At 40.7% G+C, this 26,382-nt stretch overlaps 1 protein-coding gene across 2 annotated transcripts; it reads left to right on the forward strand.

Moving 5' to 3' along the window:
• Positions 1-1,061: 1,061 nt before the first annotated feature.
• On the forward strand, positions 1,062-26,207 carry CAP1 (cyclase associated actin cytoskeleton regulatory protein 1). Of its 2 annotated transcripts, none has more exons than XM_003765408.4 (13): positions 1,062-1,146; positions 12,577-12,698; positions 13,193-13,296; positions 14,187-14,264; positions 19,482-19,625; positions 19,704-19,789; positions 21,605-21,710; positions 21,997-22,174; positions 22,855-23,039; positions 23,471-23,594; positions 23,712-23,794; positions 24,173-24,316; positions 24,910-26,207. In XM_003765408.4, exons 2-13 carry the CDS (start codon positions 12,587-12,589, stop codon positions 24,991-24,993), a joined length of 1,428 nt encoding a protein of 475 aa, XP_003765456.1. In that variant the 5' UTR covers positions 1,062-1,146; positions 12,577-12,586; the 3' UTR covers positions 24,994-26,207. The 2 variants fall into 2 exon arrangements, with proteins under 2 accessions (XP_003765456.1, XP_031818100.1); XM_031962240.1 differs by having other exon boundaries at positions 1,092-1,146; positions 12,574-12,698.
• The last annotated feature ends 175 nt before the right edge of the window (positions 26,208-26,382 follow it).

Genomic DNA, 26,382 nt, shown 5'->3' on the forward strand with positions numbered 1-26,382 from the left:
CAGGGAAAGAGACCAAAAGCCAGCTGCCCTTCTCAGTCGGGGCCCCGAAGTCCCATTTAGGGCTCCTTGTAGACAAACACCCTCAGAAAGACCTGGAATCTAGGGAGGAAAGTCCCGGCCTGTGAGAGGAAGTAGGAAAAGAGTTCTGGTTTTAGAGTCCGGAGACTTCCTTTACAATTCCACCTCTAATATTATATGACCCTGGGCAAATCACGCTAAACTCCAGTTTCCCCTGCAATAAAATCAGGAGAAGTTGCAAGGAAGAGTCCCTAGTGATCCTGCAGTCAAGAAGACCTAAGTTCAAAGGTCTGAGTTCCCTCACTAGTCATTGCCTACACAAACAAAAGCAAAGGTTTTTTAAAAACCGGGGGACACCACTTTGAAGCTTGTGAACTGCTTTGCCAATATGATCTCCTTTGACCCACACAACAATCTTGGGAGATGGGTGCTGTTATTGTCCCATTTTACAGAGAAGGGAAACTGAGGCAGGCAGAAGTAAAGTGACTTGTCTAAAAGGGATAGAAATAACACCGCTTTGAAGGATAGTCCGGGTGGGGGGGGGGGGTAAGGCTAGATTCGCAGTTGATGGAGAATAGAATGTAGCCCTTGTGACCAAGGGCACTTTCTCTGTGACTCAGTTTCCTAATCTGTAAAATGCAGATAAGGAGTCTCCACTTTCCTGGTGGTTGTAAAGACTAAATGAGATTATGTGAAGCGCTTTGCGAACCTGAAAGTGGTATATGAACGTCAGTTATAATAATAGTGATCAAAATGATTTTTTTTTAAACTGAGAAGTAAAGGACAGCGCCTCAGCTATTCAGAGAGTCTCTCCTCTTCTGGGGGCGGACCCTGATCACATCCTCAGCCACTCGCCCGAAGGGGGCGTGGCGTGCGTGTCTTTGGCCCCGCCCACTCGCGTTGCGTCGTCTCCTGGGGGCGGGGCTCATTGAGTGGAGGTTTAATGGGCGGGTGGTGGAATCTGGCAAGCTCCTCCCCCCGACAACGTACTTCCTATCACCGCCGCGGCCGCCGGCCCCGCCCTGGAGAGGGTCCGGAAGTGGGTCGCGCGGAGCTTGCTGGGCGGTTCCTGCCGGAAGTGAAGGGCGGCTGAGCGCAGGCAGCGGCTGAGGCGGACGGAGCTCGGAGGTGAGGCGGACGCGGGCCCGGGCTGGGGACGGTTTGGGCTGGGACTGGGGCCCCTGAGAGCCTGCGGTTCCTTCCAGAGATCGGGGCGGTGCCCGTGGCTGGGCCGGGGTCTGTCAGGGCGGCCGGCGCTCTCTGAGGGGCGCCGGGGCTCCGGGCTCTCCTTCCCGGGCTCGGCCCTTTCCAAGCCCGGGCTTAGGCGCCTGGGACTGTGGTGCGGCGGCTCCGGACCCAGTGACTGGCGGGTCCGGGCCGAGGTCTTTGCAGAGAGTTTGAGGAGAGGGCGCTCCTCTCTGAGTGGGGTTGCGGGGACCGAGCGCCCTGAGGCCGAGGACCGAAGTGGAGATCCCGGGGGACTAATCTTTCCCCCTCGTGGGTCTTAGGCGGAAAAGTTGGGGGCTGGGTGCGGGCCCGTGGGGCGGGGTCTCCGAGGGGGGCAGGGGCTGGAGACTTGAGTCACCCCCACCCCGAGTGTTGCCTAGGGGGCAGGGCACCGTGAGCCCCGGGCTGAACTGATCCTCATCAGTCTCTCTCCACTTCCCCGTCTCCCCTGGGCGCCTAATTTATTTTGGTTCCTTTTCCTGCTGCTGGGAGCCTTGAAGCCTGGGCAGAATACAATCCCCGAGGCAGGGGAGAAAAACCTCGGGAAACTGCCTCTGCTTAAAGGCTGCGGGACTCCCTGCCGGGAGCAGCATTTCCCCTCTTCTCCGGGTGGACTGGATGCTTCTGCTTTTATTCGTGTTTGTTTAAAAATGGGGGGGAGGGAGGAAAGGCCGGAGACTTGTATGCAAATAGTTAGCCTATTTCTTTTGTTTGGCCAACTTTTTGAACCCTGGGAACCACCCACTCTTTGGAGGTGAGAGACTTGGCGACTTTCTAAGCAAGATGCTGAGTGCAAGTCACAAGTGTAAGGGCCAAGTATAAGATAGATAGGACACAGACCCAACAACCAAAAAACTTTGACAAGGAACATCTCCGGTACATTTCAGATTTTCAGAGTGCCCATTTATCTGTGCACAGGTCAATTCTGCAGACGTTAAGTGCTTACTATATGCAAAAAACTGGTGATATAAAGAGAAAAATGAAGTAGTTACTGTTCTCGGAGAACTTAAAACCTGTAGGAGTCAATAATACAATTTGTACCCTGATGAGTAAACAAAAAATATATACAAAGTAATTTCATGAGAGAAAACCGGTCAGGAGGGAAGACCTGTAGGAGGTTGCATCTAAGAAAATTCCAAAAGGGATAGTAAAAAAAGGACTGTCTTCCAGACAGGGAGGACCACTTGTGCAGTGGCGTGAAGTCTGGAGATGTAATATTGAGTATAGCATCAGATACTCTCGAGTGCAGTATTATACTTGCAGGCCTCTTAATCTCTGTAGCATCCTTGACTCTTTACTCTCACTTACCTCACATATCTAACTTCTTGCCCAATCTCATTGCTTCCGTTACAACATTTCATATGAATCCAGGCTCTCTTTCACCTGGACAATTGCAGTTTCTTCTGGTTGATCTCCCCGCCTCCTTGTAATGTTCTCTTTTCTCAGATAATAATGTTCTCTGGGAGCAGTTGACTTAGCATCTTGTTTCAAGTTCTGGCCCATAACACTTCCCAATTTTTATTTCATTACAATCAGTCTTCCACTCAGCTGCCAAATTGATCAATCTGAAGGACAGGCCCTGATCATGTCATTTCCCTACTCGGTAGACTCCAGTGGTTCCCTATTACCTCCGGGATCAAACATAAAATTGTCTTGGCATTTAAAGCTATTTATAATCTGCTTCCTTCCTGTCTTTCAGTTTTATATTTTGCTCCTTTCTATGCACCCACTCTGTTGTCTGACTCCCCTCACAAACTGTACTTTCTCTTCCTTGACAATATATTCTCCTATCACTTGCCTTAGCATCCACTGTTCTTCCATTAGACTTGTTCCTTTCAAGACTCAGTCCTACTTCTTGCAAGAGGCTCTTCTGGTATTCCTCTATTTTATATGAACCTAGTTAGTTTAGATGCTTAGCCTATCCATCATACCAGGCCCATAAGAAGCAATTCATAACTGCTTGTTGATGGAGTAGTAGGCCAGTGTCACTGGAATAGAAAGCAATGTGAAATAAGAAAAGTGAGTCAGATTTCAGCGTGCTTGTGTATGAACACTGCATAAAGCCCTTATATCAGTTTGGACATTTGGGATAGCCTCTCCAGATGGTTAGTGCAGTGGACCCAGAGTTGAACAGGAAGAGAGGACTTTATTGGGGTCCAGTAATTAAATAGCTCTTCTACAGATCCCAGGCTACTCAAGAAGGCAAAGCCTCATCTGTTTTTTTTTTTTTTTAACTTTATATGTTACTTCATGCCACAGCAAGCATTTATTAAGTGCCAACTGTGTGCCAAGAGCTGGCAGAATTCCTGAGGAATTTAAGAGTTAAGAGAATTGTTGAGAGTACTGAGAGATTCAGTGACTTGAACAGGGCCACAGAGCCAAGTAATACTTGGCAGAGGCAGAATTTACTCCCCCACCAGGTCCTTTTCCAGCATTTTTTCATCAACCCCAACATTTTTTCAATGCTAATTCTTCTGGTATTGTTCAGGTAATGGAATATATATAATCCAAAAGGAATAATGTGATAAATATAAAGAATAGGTCCAGATAAAACACTACTATAAATTTAATTTTAAAAGGGGGGGAGACTTAGATGAGATGTGCAACAAACAAGTGATAAGTTGTTCTTTGCAAAATGTCCTGCCCTGATATATCCATTGCTACAGTGACTCGCCTTTCTGTCATGCTTTCAGTATTACACAGACTATCCCAAGGACAGTTTTGTGAAGTTAACAGTGCAATTTTTTTCATCTGTTTTTCTAATGAGATAATTATTTTAAAATAATTTTTTTATTTTTCAAAATACATATAGTTTTCAACATTCACCCTTGCAAAACCTTGTGTTTGTTCCAAATTTTTCTTCTCTTTAGATAGCAAGTAATTCAGTATAGATTAAAGATGTACAATTCTTCTAAACTAATGAGAAAATTGAGGTTCGGGTTATAACTTAACCAGAATCATGCCCCTCAGATTCAAATGGGCACTGAAAACCCATGCTTTCTGATTCTGTTTTCTGACACTTGGAATCAGTGTTTTATTTATGACATTCTGTTGCTCCTAAGATAGCAAATGCTATTTTGTTAGCAATCCCTAAAAAATTAATATTTCCTAAACTTGATATAGCCTCATTAGGATAAATGATTAACATGAGCTGCCGTTAAATTATTCTCACTCCACCCCATTTCTTGCCAGAAATTCCATAACTGGCAAACGTTGAATGTAGGTGGCTCTCCTACCATTGAGTGACTATTATGAAGATCAAATGTTATCATGTGGCAAATTCTATGCAAATATGAAATGGCACCTTCTGTTATTAATATCTGAGATAAATACATCTGAGCACACTTTGAAAAGTGTGGTATATAGTATAAAAGTATTATTTCTAATTTGAGGAATAAAGCCTTCATTTGGCACCTTGCTTGTTTTAAGTGTCTTCCTTTAAATCACATCTTATTCTATAGTTTTAACCTTAAGATGACTTGTTAAAAAAAAAACTTAACTGATTTAAATTTGAGAGAGAGAAACCTCTAATAGTGCTGATTGTGTATAAATTGAGAGGTCTAAAGCAGAGTACTGAATCATGAAACCTTATCTTTGACTTAATGCTACATATTCACAGTCTGTCGCCAAGTACTTAATAGTTTTGGGGGTTTTTTTAATCCCTTTTTCTTCTACTAATACTATTTTAGTCCAGACTCTTCCTAGCTTTATGCCTAGGTTACTGGCCTCTATAATTCCAGTTTCTATTTCTGCTGCCAAACTGTTCTTTTTTCTATTTATTACTCTGCTCAAAACAATATAATAGTTTTAACTAGTCTAATCTACTTGGCTTTATTTTTAAGTTTTTTCTATCACAGCTCCCACATAATCTTCCCCAATCAAGTTCTTACTGCCTCCTGACTAAATCATATTTATTCCATTCCTGTCTTTGCCTATGTTCTATTCTCCCAGAAAGCCCTCCTTTTTTTCTTTCTGCTCCTGTAAGCACATCCCCTCATAAAAACTCAGTACATGTCTTATTTTCTCCTACAAGCCGCCTGGGACAGCTAACTAAAATTAGGGTTTCTCCCATTCTTAATTTCCCTCCAATAACACTTAATTTTTGCCACAAATTCTGCCAGCTATATTATTTCTTGTTCTCCCATGGTTGATGCATGTAAAATCCAGTATTCTCAACAGGGTTTGCTCCCTCTTTGAAGAAATAGGCTTCTTTTTTTGTGTCCTTGACACCCCAGTAGTATCTGTCATGGTCCTAGATGTATGTGATAGGTGCTTTATTAAGACTTGCTGAATTTTAATGAAAAGTTAGGCAAAAGTGTAGATGAATTGAGCTGCCTTTGCTTGAATTACTCATTTGGATGTAAGATGGATCGAAGGAAGTTATATCTGGTTTCACCTTCTAATTATGATATATGAGGGACAAAGGGCCAAGTAGTTGGAGTAAGGTGTGTGGGCTATAAAAGAATTTTCTTTCTTGGCTTAATGACAATTCACTTTGTATGGAGAGGTTAAAGGTGTTTAGAGAAAAGAATTTTTATTGTGAGTCCTGGAAACAAGGAGTATTAAAGACTTTGTATACTAGCGTGAGCCTGGTCAGTACCCCTTTAAGGGACTAAGTTCCTTCCTGTTTGAAAAGTTTCTGATGCAACTTTATGATCCCCAAAAGTCAGAAAAGTGACTCAGCAGTTTGGCTTAAGTTTTAATTAGCTTTTGGGGAACGGTCCAAGCAGTGTTTCTGATTTGAACTTTCTGAAGTGTAGTAGCCACTCCTAACCTACTACCATTTTTTTTTTCTTAAGCAATTGGGATTAAGTGAGTTGCCTAGGGTCACACAGCTAGGAAGTATTACGTGTCTGAGGCCAAATTTGAACTCGGGTCCTCTTGAATTCAGGGCTGGTACTCTCTCTACTGTACCACCCTGCTGCCCTCTACCATTTCTTTAAGCATCAAAAAGTCTCCATCATAGAGAATCTGGATTTTCTTTATTTGATTCTTTGACTTGCTCACACTCCTTGAGGATAGGGTCAAATTCTTTTGCCATTGGAGATCAGAAACTTAATATTTTTACAAATAGAGGCTTTTTTTTTAATCTAATAGAAAATGAATATTGCAGACTGCAGAAAATTATAGGTGGTTGTTGAGATTTGGAAAAAACCTAAGGGATCATCTAAGTCCAGCCCTCTCATTTTGCATCTGTATGGAGAAATCACTTGCCCAAAGTGGAACAGGAAGTTAGTGTTAGAGTGGGATTAGAACCCCAGGGCTTCTGACTTCCATTACATTACACTACTCCAGTGGTGGGGGATGGTGTAGATAAAACCCAATTCTCCAGAGTCTGTTCTCTTCTTCCTCCCACCAAGACAAAACCAAAGAGGTGTGTGATGTGTCCTTGTTGTCTGGGTGTGTTGCCTGTCTTTAGATTATGTGCAATTAGTGAATGGTGACTATTATTGTTTTAAATTTCATGTATCTGATAGACTGACTCAATTGATACAGAATTCCATTGTCCCTACATTAACACAAGTAACATTCATCAAGAAGCTATTCCTTTTTGATTTACACCATGTCAACATAATTAATGAGTGCTCCAGAAACATTCCTCATCACAGTATAGCTTTGTTTGCTGTGCATAATCAGTCTTAGTCTCAGTGTCTTAGGGAGAGAGAGGGAAAAAAGTACTGAACTGAAAACCAGAAGAATGGAGTTCAGGGTCATGCCTTTATCACTTACTAACTGTGCTCTGAGTTAATAGTACTTTTCTAAGTCTCAGTTTATTTATCTGTAAATGGGAGTAAGAGCATAATACCTTGCTGCCATAAGCCATTATATAAATGAAATCTTTATTTTTTAAATAGCTATAGCTGAAATGTGTAATGGGGAAAGGGGGTGCAAGATTTGTGGTCTTCAAAGCCATTATTTTGAAGTCAATCCAAGCGATTGCTTCCTCAATAGAGCCTTCCAGAGCTCCTGGTAGGTTGGTAAGAAACAAATGCTTTTTCTTTAGGAAATGTGACTGAATTTGTGTATCAGGCCGAAGAGTGGAATTGAAACTAGATGGGTTTTGGTCAGCGCTTTATATCACAGACAGGAGTCAGCTAGCTCAGTTTCTCCGTTTACAGAGTGCCTCTTGAGCTTAAATTACTTCATTAGTTTAAGCTAACCAAGGATACAAAAATATAGCTTAGTTTTATGCAGGAGGCAACAGAAGCTTTTTTTGCTGAAGGCTCACATTATCATTCAAGAACACCCAATATTGGGCTTGTTTATTGGATTCAAGGATATATATTATTCATTCCATAAAATTTTTACTCTAGGGTAAGCTTTGTCAAGTCTGTTGTCTAAGGATCAGGCTAGCTAATTACAAAGAGATTTTTACTAGGTGATTGCTTTTGTTTTTTGGACATGACAAACTTAGGAAACTATTAAAATTGGAAGAGTTGTGATTTGCATAGAAGGAATTTGGTTGTGATTGGTGGAGGGAATTAACCTCACTGATGAAATTATATATCTTTTGAACTATTTACTTGTTCTACTTTTGTTTCGGAGACTTCTTTCTGTAAAAGGCTGTTTTTAAGGAGGGAGTAGGATTTAGTCATTTGTATCAGATTGGATCCTTGCTATTCTTAAAAGATAGCATTTTCTTAAAAAAAAAAAAAAAAAAACTTTAACTCAGGTGATGGTGGCACAAGCAGTGAAATGTCACTGGTTTAATCACTGAAATCAAACCCTGTGGGAAAGACAGTAAGTAGTTCCTGTATTGTGCTGAGTTTAGATGGTAACTTAACTAATGTAGAGTTTTGTCTATTATTGGTTAAACCTCAGATCTTAAAAGAGTGGTTTGTCTGTGTTCTGCTCTCTAGCAGAAGTTCATGTCTCCTGTTAAATTGTTTGGTTTTTGACTTTGTGATATGTAAGAGTCTGGTTATGAAAATTCATGTGCTTTTGGAAATGAAAAAAATTGGTGCTAGGTAGTCTAGTGGTGGCTAAAGAATGGTATTCTGTCCTAGATTCAGAGTCTCCAAGGGGAACATTTGAAATAGCTGTCTAGTTATTGTAGAATAGTTTGTCCTGTAGGTTCTCCATCCTGACAACTATGAAACATGGTGGTTGTACCTTTGAAACACACAGAGGAATGTTTGAAAATATACTAAACACAGAATCTCCTGTGCCTGTAGTGATTCTTGCTTAATCACCCAGGGAGACAGACAGAACTTCAGAGGAGACTCCCAGGAGGAGGAGACTAATGAGCCTACAGAGGAAATTGACCTTGGCCCTGTCATAACAGTATTTTCATTAAAGCTCTGAGCCTTCCTTCCAAAGCTCTTTGTCCATCCCCAGCTTCTCTCCCAAACTCCATTTTGATAAATTGTTGTCAACCGAAACTCAAAATATCTGTGGTTGGTCTTTCTAAATCATCCCAAACCATCAACTCTCTCTAGACTCTGTATATAGTTCAGAAAAAGGAGCAGATAACAAGTCTCTTACCACCCCATTCACCCTCACCTCCAACAGGGCTAAACTCAGGGTTTGTTTTAGTGAATATGTGATCTTATTGATATTTGTTGCCTTCCCTCTCGATCCCCAGTTCTAAGCAACTCTTGTCCTTCCCATAGAGTTATAGATGGAGAACTAAACAGGACTTGAAAGGCTATCTTACCTATCTTATTTTACAGATCTAGGGAAGGAGGTTAGGAGTCAAGTAAGCCTCAGGGATGACCCAAGTCCTCCACTTTCAGAATCAGAATTCAGAATTCAAAAATGTTCCAAATTCCTTGGAGTGACTAGCCCTTCTAGAACATAGTTATTCTGACTTGGGGTCTGGAGAGCTGTATGCTTATTTTAGGAGACTAACCAGTCCCCCTTAAGAGCTGTTAGAAACTGCAACCAAAAACAGAAAGGAGATTTAAATGGCGTGAAACTGGTATAGAATTATGGCTTTTTGTTTTAATAATATTGGACCCTTATTTAGCTAGCTACCTTACAATTCACTTTAAGAAATACTTATTTTAAGGTCCTACTGTGTGTGAGATGCTATACTCAGTGCTAGGCATATTAAAAACGAAAAAATAGCAATATGTTCCTGTCCTTAAGGAGAGATTGATTGCTGTTTATGGAGGTTGCTATATATACACAAATCAGATGTACGGTAGATTCTGACAGAGATGGATGAAAATTCCAGAAGAAAATTGAAGAAGTAATGATTACTTCTAATTGGAGGATCAAGAAAAAGTGTCATAGAGGAGATGGCACCTGAATTGAATTATAACAGAAAACTTGAAGAAATGAGCTTCCGAATGAAAGATGATAATTTGAAGTAAGGGAAATAAAAATGATATTAGCCTCCAATAAGGGATTAAAATGTTACCAAGGATTTATTAATTGGTAAATTCAGTGGCCTTTTCCTTAGTTTATATTCTTGACTGAACTCTATTGCATTTTACCTTTCCTTGCATTTGTTAATTATTTCAGTTTACTGCTTCTGGCCTGTCTCACTGCTCCTTTTTAAAATTCCAAGCTCGACACACATTAAACACAATTCATATTTTCATATGCATCCTTGAACAGAAAAGGAGGATTATACATGAAAATGCAAGTGTTTATTAGCCAGCTTTTATTTTTAACTAGAAAATAAAACCTGCGTGTAATTTTCAAAGTTGTCTTGCTTGTCATTGATTCTTTCTGTTCTGCATTTTGTTACTTTCTAAGAAAAAAAATATCCTAATGATCCTTTTTTCTTTTTCAGTACTATCTTTACATATGGTGGTGTGCTCGGCATTATATAGAATTTAATGTAATAATGTAATTGATCTTCTAGTCACACTTTTTTCCAATGACTGTCTTTTTGTCTAGAATGGTTTTTCTTTGCGTAATTTCCTAGACAGTAGTTGAGAACACAGGTTAGAATGAAGTTTTTTAACTTCATTATGATGACATGTCATGTTTATATGATAAATACTAGCTTTCATTTCTTTAGAGCTTTGTGGTTTACAAAACTTATTAATAATCACCTTGGAATATATGTGGTACCTTTCTGTTTGTCCCCATTTTACAGATAAGGAAACAGCATCTGAAAGAAAGTCTTATAACTAATTGGTGTTGAGATTTATTCTAAGATCAGAGAGTTCTTTTCACTGTACCCTGCTTTACTTTACCGACTCCAAAATATCTCTTCCTGGTTTTGAGTTTTGACTCCTTATCAGTCTGTTTTCTAGCTTGAAGCCATGGAAAGCATTAGTATTGTGGAAATTAAGGCAACTTGGAATTGCAGCGGGGAATGTTGTATGTGTTGAGGAGAAGGCTGTAGAGGAAACCTTCCTGGAGCCAATTGTTGCTTTCATTTTTTTGATTCAGACAGGAAAACCTTAGTTCGCTCTTCATTCCTGGCTTCCAAACTATCAGACACTTAAACTCTTGGTATCAGTAACTAGACAGAAGTTAGCTTTAAGTGCTAGTTTGGGTGTTTTTTTTTTGTTTGTTTGTTTGTTTTTTTAATTTGATTTTTAGCTAGATAGAAGAACTATAGCTTATTTGGCTATTCAAGTTTACAACAAAATGAATTATGGGGAAAGGGAACTAAAATGAAGCCAAACAGTTCTGAGGAGAAACTGTCTTGCTCATCTAAATTGGGTAAGTATACTCCAGCAGACAGACCTGTATACCATTTAGAACATTGGCACTTGTATGTCTCTAGAGAGGGGAAAATGGCATGCTTTTTCCTATGACTTCAGCAGTTATCTTTGAGCTGACTAATGTTGGCCTTGGCTTGACTCTTCCATCTGCTGAAGCCACACATTTCTATAGCAAACACTTGGGAGAGTATCTGGGAAAGAAAGTTTATTGGATATTAGTAATCTTTTCCCAGAGATCCATAGGGTGTGGTGAATTATGGTCTTTGAAAAACTATAAATGTTTAGGGCTTGGAGGAATCCTAGAAATCGTTGCTAATACCTTTAATTTTAATAAATGAAATGAGGACCTTTTAAGAGAAGGGGAATTAGTGAAAGTCATAGTCACAATGTGGAGTCTATACAAAAACTGAGGTCGCTAGACTCCAGGCTTGGGCTGTTTTTACCTTGTATATGTCTCTAAAGCAGGTACCTAAGGCAAATGTGTATCCAAAGATCCAAAGAATCTTAGGCCCTGTGGTCTCTTTCTTATTTTAAAGTTGAGAAGACAGGCCTGGGACCCAACTTACGCATAGGTAAAGTACAGAGAACACTGCATTTTGTCAGAATCTAGGGTAAAACCTGTTTCTTCTACTTGCTTGATTTTTTTTTTTTTTAACAAGTCAGTCTCAAACTAGATTGGACTAGAAGGGGGATCGAGGTAACTCTTGAATTCAGATATTAATATCACATTTGCAGAAGTAATTAATGTAGGTGAGAGTGTATTTGGTTTTCTTTGCTTGCATTTCTATTTAAAGTATGGGTTTGGAGACTGGTGCTAATTTTCTAATCAGAGGGAGTTGGAAGGATTATTTTGTTTTTGTTTCTAATTTTCTCCTCTATCTTCTAAACAATTTTGCCGAACCCAACTTCCTTTTATATATTAGTGAGCAACTGGAGATCTGTACTGGTACCTAAAGAAAAATGAACAAGGATGTTTTTGTTTTCTTTGCTCTTTTTTGACCAGTTCCTTATCTTTCATTTTGGCAATACAAATGTGCCAAGCCAACTGTCCTGGTATTCTAGATGTTGTCATTCTTTGGATGAATTTCATTTGATGTGGGAGTCTCAAGCAGTAGTTGAGATCACTCAGCTTCATCTCTCGACCTAGTTAAATCATGAATGAAATGGAGACTCTTGAGCGAAACAGGATGATAAGTGGACAGCAGATGAGATTGGCTGTTGGGAAAGCTGGGCTGTGGTCTCAGCTCTCCCACTAACTTTTTGTATCATCTTGAACAAATATTTAAACCCTGTTTCTACCTCTAAATCAAGAGTGTGTAGACCAAGATACTTTAGTGTCCTTTTCAGTTCTTTAAACTTACTGCCCTTTCTTAGTTACACACTCCTGTACTTTAGCAGTGTTAGATAATTGGATGGGGCAAATTCAGATATCTCCCTGCTTGTGAAATAGGTAAGGGAGATAAGAATTCACTTATTTCATATATATTTTTACCAAGTAGGTCTAGGCGGGGAATTAGTTCCTCATACAGCAAGCACTTGTGCAAAACTAGTTAGATTAGTTGATATCCAATTTTATTATCAAATGTTCCTCAGAATGGATATTCCTTTGCCATCCCGCCGGTTTAAAAAAAAAAAAAAATGATCTTTTAGTAGGTGGTGTCATATTTTCCAACAGTAGCTGACATCTGATCTGTCTTAGCAGGTGGTGAGCTATGGCTGATATGCAAAATTTGGTGGAGAGATTGGAGAAAGCTGTTGGCCGGCTGGAGGCGGTATCCCACTCCTCAGGCATGCATGGAGGGTGTGGAGACAGTTCTCCAAAAGGTAAGTGATCTTGGGACACAGTGAAGGCTTTTTTTGTTTCAGGAAAAAAACCATTTTCTGAGCTTACTGATTTGAGTATCAAAAACTCCTGAAATTAGTTCATCTGACTCCTGAAATTGATGTTGCTTATGTGAGTACATAAGTAGGGAGAGAGGAAACGACTTGTGTAGGAAAGCCTGTGGTTAAGCTATTTTAACAGCAGAACTTCCTGCTAGTGTAATGTTTCCTGTTTTTCCTTCAGTAAAATGGCTGCATTTTGTCAGATGAATATTTATACTAGAACTCTCCTGCCATTCTGCCCCCTCCACCCCACATTTGCTCACCCCTCTCTTCAGCAGCTTGCTGGCAACTCAACAGTTTCAGGCAAACCCACACACGTTATAATTGCTAGGGAAGTGAATTTCCCATTTAAAGGGGGACTAGAATTGTGTTTGGAAAAGTGATTTTTCTTTCTCTGGCTTGCCTTCTAACTCTTCTATGTGGTCTTTCTTTAGGAGGAGTAGCCCCATATGTGGAAGCTTTTGACTCTCTGCTTGCTGGCCCAGTAGCAGAATATCTAAAGATCAGCAAAGAAATTGGGGGAGATGTTCAAAAACATGTAAGGATGACTTGTTCTTTCTTTCTAATAAGAACTGATTGAAAAAAAAAAAGAACTGATTGACTTTCTCCCCCAGATCCCATTTTCTTGAGTGTAAAAATCATTTGCCTTTGTGTTTTTCTTGCTCCCAGCAGTCATTTAATGAAAACCTGGGCTAGAATTTGGTCTTCTTCAGTGGCTCACTATGTGATGTTGGGCCAGTCACATAACTTTTCTTAGCTTCAACTTCCTCCTATGAAATGAGGACATTATACTAGCTTTTCTCAAAGGCTTCTTCCTGCTGACATTATACTGTGCTATAAGTAGCCTTGCTAGTGAGAGATGCATCACGTGTGTCTCAACACATTGTGTGGGTTTTTCCACAGATCAGACTTCACCAATGCATGAGATTCCACTTTGTTCATTTCTGTGCTAGGGAACCAGTTACAGATCTGATCTTAATATATTATATAATAAGACTCTTTCCCTAGTCAGCTTCTATTACCTGGAGTAATAAGCTGAGAGAAGGGGAAGGAATTAACATTTATTAAGTGACTATTATGTGCCAGACACTGTGCTAAGGTTTTGACACATACTTTATTGATACTTAGAACAAATTGGTGAGGTAGATGCTATGTCCAATTTCCAGTTGAGGAAACTAAGGCAGAGAGGTTGAGACATGTCCAGGATCACACAGCTAGTAAATGCCAGAAACTAGATTTGAACTCTGGTTTTCCTGATTCTAGGCCCAAAGCACTTAATTATACCACCAGCCGTCTCTTACCAGTCTAGGAGAACTTGCAAAATGGACTCAGGCTAGAGACCTAGAAGTCTCAGAGGTAGGGTGGTTCTCTCACGTAGCTCCATGAGCTGTGATGTGTTATAGACAGCTGACTCTCTTCTTCCCTTAGGCTGAGATGGTCCACACAGGTCTGAAGATTGAACGCTCTCTTTTGGTGACAGCCTCTCAGTGCCAGCAGCCAGACGGGGTGAGTTCTACTTCCAGTAGCTTCAGTTGTAATGTGATCCTTTTGCTTAATTTCTTTTGGGTCTGGAGAAAGTTGAAATGGCTGAGATGGGAATCTTACAAAGCCATGATAGTATCCTGAGATAGACACTGTCTCATTGCCACTAGCAATAGACCCAGGTTTGTTAACAGTAATGGGAATGTGCTGCTGAGTCTACTAGGGGATCTTGGTTCATTCACGTAGGCTACCTGGGGCTGATTGTTGATTTCACTATACTCTCTTAGCTAAGCCTCCTTCCTGGTTCCTAAGCTGGCTGGATCAGTGAAAGATTATGTGGCTTCTTAGTGTGCATAAAGTTGGTCCTGCTAATGCCAAATGTCAGGCTACTCCTTGGCAATCTGAGGAGCATTCTCAAATAGGCTTTGGTGTCATTTAGTTATATCATGCAGCTGAAATACAAAAGATTTTAAGTTAGAGAAATTATGTCTTAAAGTTAAAATGCTTTTTCTTCCTTTTCCTGGGGATGATATTCAGACAGTTATTCTCAGAGAGAAGTCGTTTTGATGAATCACAGCATCAAAAGTCTGGCATTGGAACTCTTAGCTTACTTCACTGCACTAGCAACCATTCAATACATTTGACTCTAATTTCTCTTCTGGATTTGTTTGGTTGAAGTGCCTTGTCTAAACATTGCCTTAGAGTCTGTATTTTCTGTAGCAAGTCAGGCAGCTGAGACCCTGGCACAAATCCATGGCTTCAGCTTGCTCTCCTGCGTGGAGTTGAGAATTGGCTTCTGGGAGACACATAAGGATGGAAATATATTTCCTTAGAGCACAGAAACATGACCCACCCACCAGATGAACTTAGCCAAGGTTTCTGCCCGATTGCCAATGTCCATAGTTGGATTTGAATACCTGCTGTTTTGGGGTCTTGTATGGACTACACAAGATCCAAGAGTTACTACCTATTCTTTTTTTTTTTTTAAGTAAGTTTTAGTTGATATCTTGCTTTTTATATTACCATAGTTTCCCCCAGTATCCCTCCCCTTTTGCTTCCCAGGGAGCCATCCCATGTAACATTTTTTTTAAGACAGAAAAAAATAGGATAAGTTGTCATTACATTTTTTTTTTTTTAAGTGAAAATATGTGCAGTATTGGGTCTATTCCTCTGCAAAAGAGTAGGAGAGGATTATTTTATTCATATCTCTTCTTTGAAATCAGTCTTGTTCTTTATAATTTTTCCATGTTTACTTGAGATGATTGTGTTTTTGCTTTACGTTCTTTTAGACATTATATATATTGTTTTCTTTGCTTACTTCACTCTGCATCAGTTCATAACAGGTCTTTCCAGAGTTCTCTTTAATTCATCAAATTCATAATTTTTTAAAACCAGTTATATTCTATTATATTCACGTACCACAATTTGTTTCGCCATTCCCCAGTTGAAAGATATCTACTTTGTTTCTTTGCAGTCACAAAGAAGTGCTGCTTTAAAATATTTTGGCATATAAAGGGACTCTATTCTTATTAATGGTTTCCTAAGGAGTATAAGCCCTACAATAGAGCCCCCGGTTAAGAAGATATGGGTGTTTTGGTTACTTTATTTACATAATTTCAAATTATTTTGCCAAATGGTTGTACTAATTCACAGCTCCACCAATAATGCACCAATCTGCCTATTTTCTTACAATTTTTCCAACTTTGCCATCTTTTGTCATCCTTGCCAATTTGCAGGATGTGAGATGAAACTTCAGAGTTGTTTTGATTTGCATTTCTTTCATAATTAGTGATTTGGAACATTCTTTCACATGGTTAATATTTTACAATTTTTAAAGAATTGCTCATATGCTTGAACAACATATCTTTTTGTTATTATAGCTTTTTATTTACAAGATACATGCATGGGTAATTTTTCAGTATTGACAATTGCAAAACCTTATGTAAAACAACATATCTTAGATGGCTTTTAGTCAGATGGGAGGTGAGAAGGTGGGGGAGGAGGGGTTAGTGTATACACACACACATACACCCTTAGCAGAAAAACGTGATACAAAATTTTTCCCCCATTCATCTGCTTCCATTCTTATCCTAGGTACATTAATTTTGTTTGTGCAGAAACTTTTCAGCTTCATGTAATCAAAGTTGTCTATTTTATCTTTTGTAATTTCCTCTATTCTTTGGTTAAGAATGCATCTCTGACCCATAGTTGTGAAAGGTATGCTTTTCTTCTGTTTTTTTTATAGTATGATCTTTCAAAATACAGTCACATATCTCTAATTAGGGTGTACTAGGAATATGGTGTTGTATGGTGTTGGGCTAAGCCTAATTTTTGCCACACTGCTTTCCAGTTTTCCCAATACTTTTTTTTTTCCTAAGTAATATTTATTTTTATATTTATATATACTGGGTTATTGAGTTGTTATTTTTTATTCTTCCTTCTCAGTATGTACCATTGATCTAATTCTCTCTTTTTTTTTTTTTAAAGCTATTATCAAGTGGTTTTGATGACTGCTGTTTTAAAATATAATTTAAGTCCTATTCCCTTTCTTCCCTACTTTTTTAAATGATTTCTTAGTTATTTTAGGTATTTTGTTTCTCCATATGAATTTTCTTATCATTTTATCAAATTTTATAAAATATCCCTTGGATAATTTGATTAGTATGGAATTAAAAGGGTAAATTAACTTTCATAGTATTGTCATTTTATTATATTGGTACAACCTAGCCATGAATACTGGCTATAATTCCATTTATTTAAATTATTCTTTTATTTCTTTAAGGAGCATTTTGTAATTGAATTTATACAAGTCTTTTTTGTTGTTTGATAGCTTGATCCCCAAATACTTAATGTATTTAGTAGTTACTTAGAATTTCTCTTTGTGTCTCTTGGATTTTGTTATTGTTCTCTAGAAATGTAGTTGACTTTTGAGAATTTATTTTGTAGCCTGCAACTTTGCTGAAGTAATAAATTGTCTCATTTAGTATCTTTACTGATTTTCACTCTTTTCCAAGGAACCGTTCTCTCATCAGCACATCTCTTTGCTCATCTCAACACTGCTTACTTATCTAGAGCTGCAGGTGTTGTTTCTTAGGTGAAGCAGAAGAGCAGATCAAGTTTTTTGTTTGGTTTAGTTTTTTTAATATCAGTGCCAAATTTTAATTTTTAATTTTCAAAATACAATCAAAGATTGTTTTCAGCATTAGTGTTCCAAGTTTTTCTCCCTCCCTTCCCCTCACACTCCTGTCCTAGAAAGCAAACAATATATTAAACATATATAAGCAAACAATATGTTAAACATGTGCAATTCTTTTATATATATTTCCACATTTATCATGCTGCACAAGAAAAATTAGATCAAAGGGGAAGAGAAAAAAAAAAGGGGGGGGGGGGGGGGGGGGGGGGGGATGAGAAAAAAAGAAAAAAGCAAGCAAGCAACAACAAAAAAAAGTGCAAATACTATGTTGGGATCCACATTCAGCCCCCACAGTCTTCTTTCTGGGTGGAGATGACTCACTCCACCACAATTCCATTGGAATTGATCTGATCATCTCATTATTGAAAAGAGCCAAGTTCAACACAGTTTGATCACATAATCTTATTATTGCTTTATACAATGTTCTCTTGGTTCTACTCACTTCATTTAACATCTATTCATATGTCTCTCTCCAGGTCTTTCTGAAACCATTTCTTACAGAAAAATAATATTCATATACCATAACTTACTCAGGCATTCCCCACCTGATGAACATCCACTCAATTTTCAGTTCCTTGCTACTACAAACATTTTTTCATGTGTGGGTCCTTTTCTTTCTTCTTTTTTATTTTTTTTATTTTTTTTTGGCTGAGGCAACTGGGGTTAAGTGACTTACCCAGGGTCACACAGCTAGGAAGTATTAAGTGTCTGAGGCTAGATTTGAACTCAACTCCTCCTGAATTCAGGGCTGGTTCTCTATCCAACCTAGCTGCCCCTTTTTCCCTTTTTTTATGATCTCTTTGGGATACAGGCTCAGTAGAGACATTGCTGAATTTGATAGCCCTTTGGGCATAGTTCCAAATTGCTATCCAGAATGGTTGTATCTATTCACAATTCCACCAGTAATGTATTAGTGTGCAGATCAGTTTTATAATAAAGGGAAAAGAGGGAGGCAAGAAACAAGCATTTAATAGTATTTCCTTTAGCAGGTCCGATACTAAACACAGGGGTTACAAAAACTTGTTACAAAACAAGTCACAGATCTTGCCTTCAGAGAGCTTACATTGTAATAGAGGAACACAAGTTTAAAAAAAAAAAAAAAAGAGAGAGAGAGCTAGAGTTGGGAGAGGAACATATATAGCAGTAGCATGATCTGGAAATGGTGACCTGGTTCTGGCACCAATAAAGTGAGGGATCTCCTTGTGTTGTGCAAGCAATAAGTGCTTAAAGGGAGTTTTGGGAAGGAATGATCAGAGTAGTCTGGGATTTCCTGAGAAAGGAGGTGGTGAACCAAGGCTGGAATAACTAAACAGTGTTTCCCAAATGCCGGGAGCCAGAGGGCAAGATTTGTGGTGGAATAGCAAGGCAGTAAATCCAGATTGTGAAGGCCTTAAAAAACAGTCAAGAGTGTTTTATTCACTAAATATTTATTAAGCATTATGCTAAGCCCAGGGAGAGACAAAATAAAGATAAAATCCTTGTCTTCATTGGCTTTATAATCTAGTAGGGTGAAAGAAAGATACAGATCCAGGACTATACTATATAATTTTACATGGAAACTTTTGAGACTTTCAAAACAAAGTACTATGTGAGATCCCAGGGGAAAAGGTGACTTCCAGTAGGAGAGTATGGGAAGGTTTCTATAGCTCTTGCTTTGTGTCTTTAAAGGCTAAGTAGGAATTCAGGGGGAAGGATGCTTGTTCCAATCTGACTCTTGGGCAGTGTTATGTAAAAAAGTTAGTAATAGGAGATAAGACTAGATAAAGAAAGGTTGTAGGAAACTTTTGGATACTTAGCACAAGAATTTGAACTTTATCCTGAGGATACCAGCAAGTCTTTAAATTGGTAGGTTGGTTGGAGAGAGACATGATGAGCATGGGGTATTTAACAAGCTCTGCATGTTTTCACCATTGAGGGTAGGAATGAGGAAGAGATAAGATGCAGGGAAATCATTTATAACCATTTCTAAGTGTACTAAGCTTCAGAATCCACAATGTTTTATAGAAACCAGTCTGACTGTCTTCCAAATCTTTTCTCCCCTTCAGAATAAGCTCTCGTCTTTGCTGACACCTATCTCTGAGCAGATCCAGGAGGTTCAGACCTTTCGGGAGAAGAACCGAGGCAGCAAATTATTCAATCATCTATCAGCTGTCAGCGAGAGTATCCCTGCTTTGGGTTGGGTGGCCATGGTGAGCTGCTTGCATTTGGGAGCCCCTGGGAGTAGGCGGGCCAGAGGATCAGTTATCTAATTGCCTCTCTGTCTTTAGGCTCCAAAACCTGGCCCTTATGTGAAGGAAATGAATGATGCTGCCATGTTTTATACAAACCGGGTACTCAAGGAGTTCAAAGATGTGTGAGTACCATCTTTTTGGCTTGCTGTCCCTATAGCAGTATGTGCACGGTGGTGTCAGCATTTGCACAAATAATTGTATCTTGTACCTACTGCAAGTCTGCTTTTCATTCATGTGGTTGGGCCCCTTTCTCATGGGCACTTTACAATGTGGCCAACATGTAAAACTTCTTGGGTAATGGTTTTTAGTGCATGGTAAAAATGAGTGGGCACTTTGTATTGATATACATTAGATACTTTAATCCTTCAACAGATTGATTTCTTTGGTGAGGGCATCCCTTTCATGGACAGAGATTGCAGCCCTTCTGCAGCTCAGCAGATAGTTTTCAGGAATTGATGTGGCTGAAAATTTTTCATTGTACCTTTGGCCATCCTGCTGATATACCTGCTACATGTACTTCTGTAAAGTGTTTGCCCTATTACAAAAGCCTAGTGAAGGAGGTAGAGATTATTGCCCCATTTCACAGATGAAAAAAACGAAGAAGCACAGAAAAGTACAATGACTTGCCCAGGATCTTATAGCTAGTGAATGACAGTGTGGATGCACCCAAAGTTCTGATTGCAGGTTAAATTGATTTTCTAATACGTTACCCCAGATGTCTTTCTTTTAAGAAGAATTAAAGGCAATATTTCTGTTTTTCTCCCTCTTCCTACTTTCTGTTGTTCCTACAGTGTCCCCAGTTCTTCCCTTTTCCCCTGTCCCATCCTCTCCTTTAGGCTCATGGAGTTAGGAACCTTGCAGCAGCAGGTAGGGCTGATGAGGTGTTCTTTACTTCACCTTCTTAGTCATTGGTTTCTTTCAGGACTTTTTAGCTGGAATGATGGTCTTGGGTTTGGCTTTTTTCAACCCAGAAATCTTGGCTGAATCAACTAGCTAGATATCTAAAATTACCTGAAACTGATATTTCAATTCATTTTTTTCATTTCTATGAATCTTTACCGAGTGCCTGCTGCTGCTCATGACTCCTGTTAGATATTTTCTGGAAGCTAATTGACAAGCTGCTGCTGCCTGATGCTGCCTTCTCTCTTGCCCTTCAGCCTCCCTTCAAAGGCCTACCAGCCCTCACTACTTACTTACCTTTTCTGGTTCTGGTTTGGAGTTGAGGATAGCAAGTATTTTAGGCAGGGACTCCTTCCTAGCATAGCTTTTCTAAGCCTATCTCTCTGTTTTCCTGTATTGCTGAGCTCTGGGAGATTGCAAAGCCAGATAGACCAGGACCCCTACTTTGAAGGAACTCACAGTCTTCACAGAGGCAAGACATAACAACTCTTTAACATTCATTTTAAAAATTTTTAATTTCAAATTCTTTTCCCTCTGGCCTTTCCTCTGTTCATCCAGAAGGCAAGCAGTGATACTCATTATACATGTGAAATCATGCAAAACAGCACATTTCCATATTAGCCATTCAATAGCCGTATTCTTTGAAAGATTTGTGATTATGTCAATGTGGATACTCCCACAACTAGTTCAGAGCACAAAACTGTGCCTACAGTAAATGCCCATATATTTTTAATTAAATAAAGGAGTTTCTAAGACCTGAAGTGACTGCAAAATCCATCCCTTTGTGACCAGTATTGTAGTTTCACTGGAAGGTGCATACCCAGCTGAAACTCCCAAAGCACTTAGAACTTGCTAAAGCCTGCACTCTTTGGGTATTTTAGTAAGTCTTCATATCAGGGAGAATCCCAAGGTGGGGGTAAATGATGTGTGTATTGTGCAACCAGACACTGAATTTAATGATGCACAGTCACTTTCTGGGGTTGCTGCTTTTGAGGCCACTTGCCTAGCTGTGACTGCCCTTCCTTCTTTCTCTATAGAGATAAGAAGCATGTGGACTGGGTTAAAGCTTACCTGAATATCTGGACTGAGTTGCAAACGTACATTAAGGAGTACCACACCACTGGCCTAGCCTGGAGCAAAACGGTAAGTGTTTCCTCCTCTATCCCTACTTCCAAAAAACAGACCAACTACCTTCTTAGACCATGGTGCCATCAGCAGGGCAGTGTACTGCCAAGAGGGACCCCACTGCTTGACCTAAGACCTAAAAAGTATAGACAGAAGAAAAAAAGGGAGGAGGAAGGGTGAGCCAGGAGAGAGAACAGAAAGGTTCCTGTGCTGGGATATGGTGGGCATCCCCAGGACACAGAACAGTGACAAGATAGCTGACTGTCTTGCCCTTTGCTAACCAATCTCTTTTTTGCTCTTCTAGGGACCACCAGCAAAGGAACTGAGTGGTGCATCATCAGGCCTCTCAGCTGGATCAGCCCCTCCTCCTCCCCCACCTGGTCCTCCTCCTCCACCCATGCCCACCAGTTCTGGCTGTGATGAGGCTGCCTCTCGGTCTGCACTGTTTGCTCAGATTAATCAGGGAGAGGGCATCACACATGGTGAGTGGTTAAGGAATGTAGCTTTGCCATCTGGTCAGCCTGTCCTTTACTGCCCTGACCATCCCCCATGCCCAGAACACATTCTTTCCTCACTTCTGCTTCTGAGCATTCCTACGGTCCTTGAAGGCTCAGCTCAGGCGCTATTCTGCAAATGAAGCCATTCCTGATTCCCCATAACAACCTTTGTCCTTGCACCCAAAATTCTCTTGTATTTGATCTACTGTTAGGGTATAAGCTTGAGAGTAAGGACCATTTCTTCAGGTCCCTATGGCCTGGGATGCAGTCCCCACATAATGGATGCCACTTAGCATTTAGGGAAGGTGGGCCAAAATTTGGACAGCAGGTGTGTGGCACATTCTGCACAGTCTGAAAGGGAAATCTGGCTTTGAAGCAAGATGGAGACTTCCTTGGTTGCCCTTTGTGAAAAGACCACAATGGCTAATGCTTAAATAGGGTGTGAAAATAGCCTCTTCCCCTAAGAGAGACTGCCTGGCCCCGGACAAAACCACATTCTTAGAAGTCTAACTGCCTTTCCTCAGAACCCACAGAGGCATCTCCAGAGAGGAACTTCTGATGTTCCCACTTAGGGCTCTCAGTTCTGTGATGGAGCACAAGCATTGACAATGTTCATCCTGATCCATTTCATTGCTAACAAACTGAAATTTTCTTGATCTTGGCAGCTCTGAAGCACGTATCAGATGACATGAAGACTCACAAAAACCCGGCCTTAAAGAGCCAGAGCGGCCCCTTGCGTAGTGGCCCCAAGCCTTTTACAGCTCCCAAGCCTGCTGGAGGTGCTGCTCCCAAACCAGCTGCCAAAAGGGAACCCCCAGTGCTGGAGCTAGAGGGCAAGAAATGGAGAGTGGTGAGTCTCCGGACCTGGGAATAAAGATGGGACTTGGAGGACTGAGAGTTAAGTGTTTAAGGAGTTTCTTTTAATGAGTTGTTGTTAGATTTTTTTTTTTTTTTTAAACACATTTTGTTGGTTTGACAAAGCTCTCTGGTGTTTGATGTGGGCAACAGAAAAATCAAATGTAACTCTTGCCCTAAAGAAGCTTATCATCTGGTTTTTAGCCAGAACATAGGACCGGCAGCAGGATGAGAGTAACATGGAAGGGGAGTGTAAGGCTGCCTCATCCAAAGCCTCGATGCCCAGGAGGATTTTGGATTTTGAGAGCCATTGCAAACAGGTTAACCTGAGATTCTGCTCAGAGATCACTAAGTCCTCCTAGCAGCAGAAATGTTTTTTAGCAGACTCTAAAAAGGAAAATAATGGAAGTATTCCATCTCTAACAGGAAAACCAGGAGAATGTTTCCAACCTAGTGATAAGTGACACAGAGCTGAAGCAAGTGGCTTACATATACAAGTGTGCAAGTTCTACGCTTCATATCAAGGGCAAAATCAATTCCATCACATTAGGTGAGTGCAAGGGGTCCTTCCACATGGGGTTTCTGGTACCACAGTGTATCAGAACCCAGTCTCAGGGTAGGAGACTTTGTGGGGTGTGCTAGTAACAACAGCCCCTTCTCTCTCTAGATAATTGTAAGAAGCTTGGCTTGGTGTTTGATGACGTTGTGGGTATTGTGGAGATCATAAACAGCAAAGACATCAAAGTTCAGGTAACCCAATCTCTTGGCTTCTTCTCTTGGTCCCAGAGGAACCCTGGAGACAGACATAGGAGCTCTACCACATGTTACTTTGCATTCTTTTCCTTGATGGCGAGTCAGATTTAGCAAGGGGCTGAAAGCTGATCACTTGGGTGGTAAGGGTAGAGGAGCAGGAGCCCCCTCAGATAACCCCTGAAAATCCATTGTGGAGCTGGATTAGACTCATGGCCTCAAGATGTCAGACCCGGAACAGACCTTGGAGACCACTTAGTTTAGTCTGTTTTACAGTGGGGGGAACTGAGGACCAGAGAAGGGTGTGAATCTTGGCCCTGCCACTTAATATCTGGCCCCTAGTGCTGGACTTGAGTCTTCTATTTCCTTTCTCTTCAGGTGATGGGTAAAGTGCCAACTATTTCCATCAATAAGACAGATGGCTGCCACATATACCTGAGCAAGAATTCTCTGGACTGTGAGATAGTCAGTGCCAAGTCTTCTGAGATGAATGTCCTCATTCCCACAGAAAGTGGTGATTTTGTAAGTTCCCTCCCCCTCGGAGTTCATGGGAAGGGTTTCTTGGAGTAGCTAACTAAGGGCAAATCTTCACCGAGCAGCGCTGCTTGTGAATTGGGTCCGGGTGTGCAATCCAGACTGGATATTCTTCTTGCGTGGCTCCCTGAAAGGGAGTATTGCAGGGAGCATCACACCTCTCTTCCCTCCTGTCTTAACATCAAGGAGCCAGCCTAGAGCTGGGCCGAGGCCAGTCCCTGGGCCACACTCAGTAGTATGGGGCATAACCTGGGCTTTGACAAGGGCAGCAAACAGACTTCCTGCAATCCTTTTTAGGGATTATTCTTATTTCACTTTATGTTACCAGCCCCAGTCCCTATTCCCCAGGATCCTTCCTGTAGGAACAGAAGCAGCCCAGGTCTAGAATCTGACCATTTTCTTAGTGCTTTCTAAAATTAAAGGTTTTTCCCTCACCAGAATGGCAGGGAGAGAAACCAAGGATCATGGGCATCCAATAACTGCTCCAGCACCACAGGGCTTGGATCAGTGTCTCTTATGTCATTAGAACACACTGCTTATTCGAATCGTTTTACTTACAATCTCTTTCCCCTTATTCACAGAACGAGTTCCCTGTCCCTGAGCAGTTCAAGACGCTTTGGAATGGGCAGAAGTTGGTTACCACAGTGACCGAGATTGCTGGATAAGGAGAGTGCCACTGGGTCCCGTGCCCTCCCCCCTCCCAAACCATGGGATACACCTGCATTCAGACGATTCTCTTCCTAGATTTCCTCTACCTTTCTGCTCTTAAAGGCTTCTCTCTCCTTGGAGAAGTACAGCTACCTGCCTTCACTGAATATACCTCAGGCTGAGATGTGGGGTGGGGCAGCAGGTCAGTTGGGCATCTGCATGTGATCTGCAGGAAGGTGCGTCTTCTCCATGTCGGCTTGAACCACACCACCAATCCCTCCTTGGGGAACTTGAGACCCTTGCGGATGGGCTTCAGCTTTGGGAAGGGGGATACACATGGGTCCCTCTGGATGAATGGACCAGCTTATTCCTGCAGGGGTCAGGCTTTTTTGTAATGCTTTTCAGGAAGGTAGTGGAAGCTGATGTGTAACCCCAGCTAGATATTCTAACCAAACTAATTCACTGGCACCAAGTGATGTATGTTCCTGGGCCTGGTGACATGGCTGCCCTGGACCAAAGGCCGACACTTAGGCACACAGCATTCCAAGCCAAGTTGTTTCCCTGTTAGCATTCCTTTTATTCCACGTTTCTTCTCATTCTGTGCGTGCCATGCCAGGAGGTTCCCTTGTACCAGCTGCCAGAGGAAGTCGGGGCTACAACAGACAGTCCACTCTACAGCGGTTAGGTGAAAGCTGGGCCCTCTTCATGCAAGCCTTTGGGGTGTTGGCCAAGCACCTCCCTTCAGAAAAGTTTTTTAAAAATCATTCCAAGGAATCTGGCATTCCTTCTTCCCCTCCACTAACTATTATGAATCTTGACAGGTGCCTGTCATCTATTCTCTTTCAGAATTGTCTTGGCTCATGTCACATTTCTTGGCGCCTGCCTTCTTGTCCCTAAACGGTTTGACTTTTTCTTGGTGGAAGCTTAAGGCTTTTGTTTCTATCCTGAACAGAAGCATGAAGCTTCCAAAATGGGCTGTTGCATGGGCTTGAACTTGGTTTCAGGCCTTGAATAGCTTTTCCTATGTATAAATGGTTTTTATTTTCCCTTTAGAATATTTACTAAAATATGCAATTTTTTTTAAATTTTTGGCGGGGGAGGGGGGAACTGTCCTGTGACTTCTACCCATTCTACCCATTCCTGAGGCTTGTGGGAATAAACCTTTATGTACTTAAAATTATACAGAAACTAGAATAAAGTTAATGCCAACTTGCTTGCTTGTTGGCTATGATCTGTGTTCGTTAGAAATAACAAAATGTTAAAAGACTGACACAAGGTAAGAAACCAGCATTTTTATTTTTCAGAAAAGCCAACAAAACAAACTAGACATTTTCTTCTTTAATACTTTTCCAACTAAAGAACAGGAATCTAAGGATGGCTATGAGACAAAATGCTTTCCCACACCT

The sequence above is a fragment of the Sarcophilus harrisii genome, chromosome 3, assembly GCF_902635505.1.
Source record: "Sarcophilus harrisii chromosome 3, mSarHar1.11, whole genome shotgun sequence".
Lineage (NCBI taxonomy): Eukaryota > Metazoa > Chordata > Mammalia > Dasyuromorphia > Dasyuridae > Sarcophilus > Sarcophilus harrisii.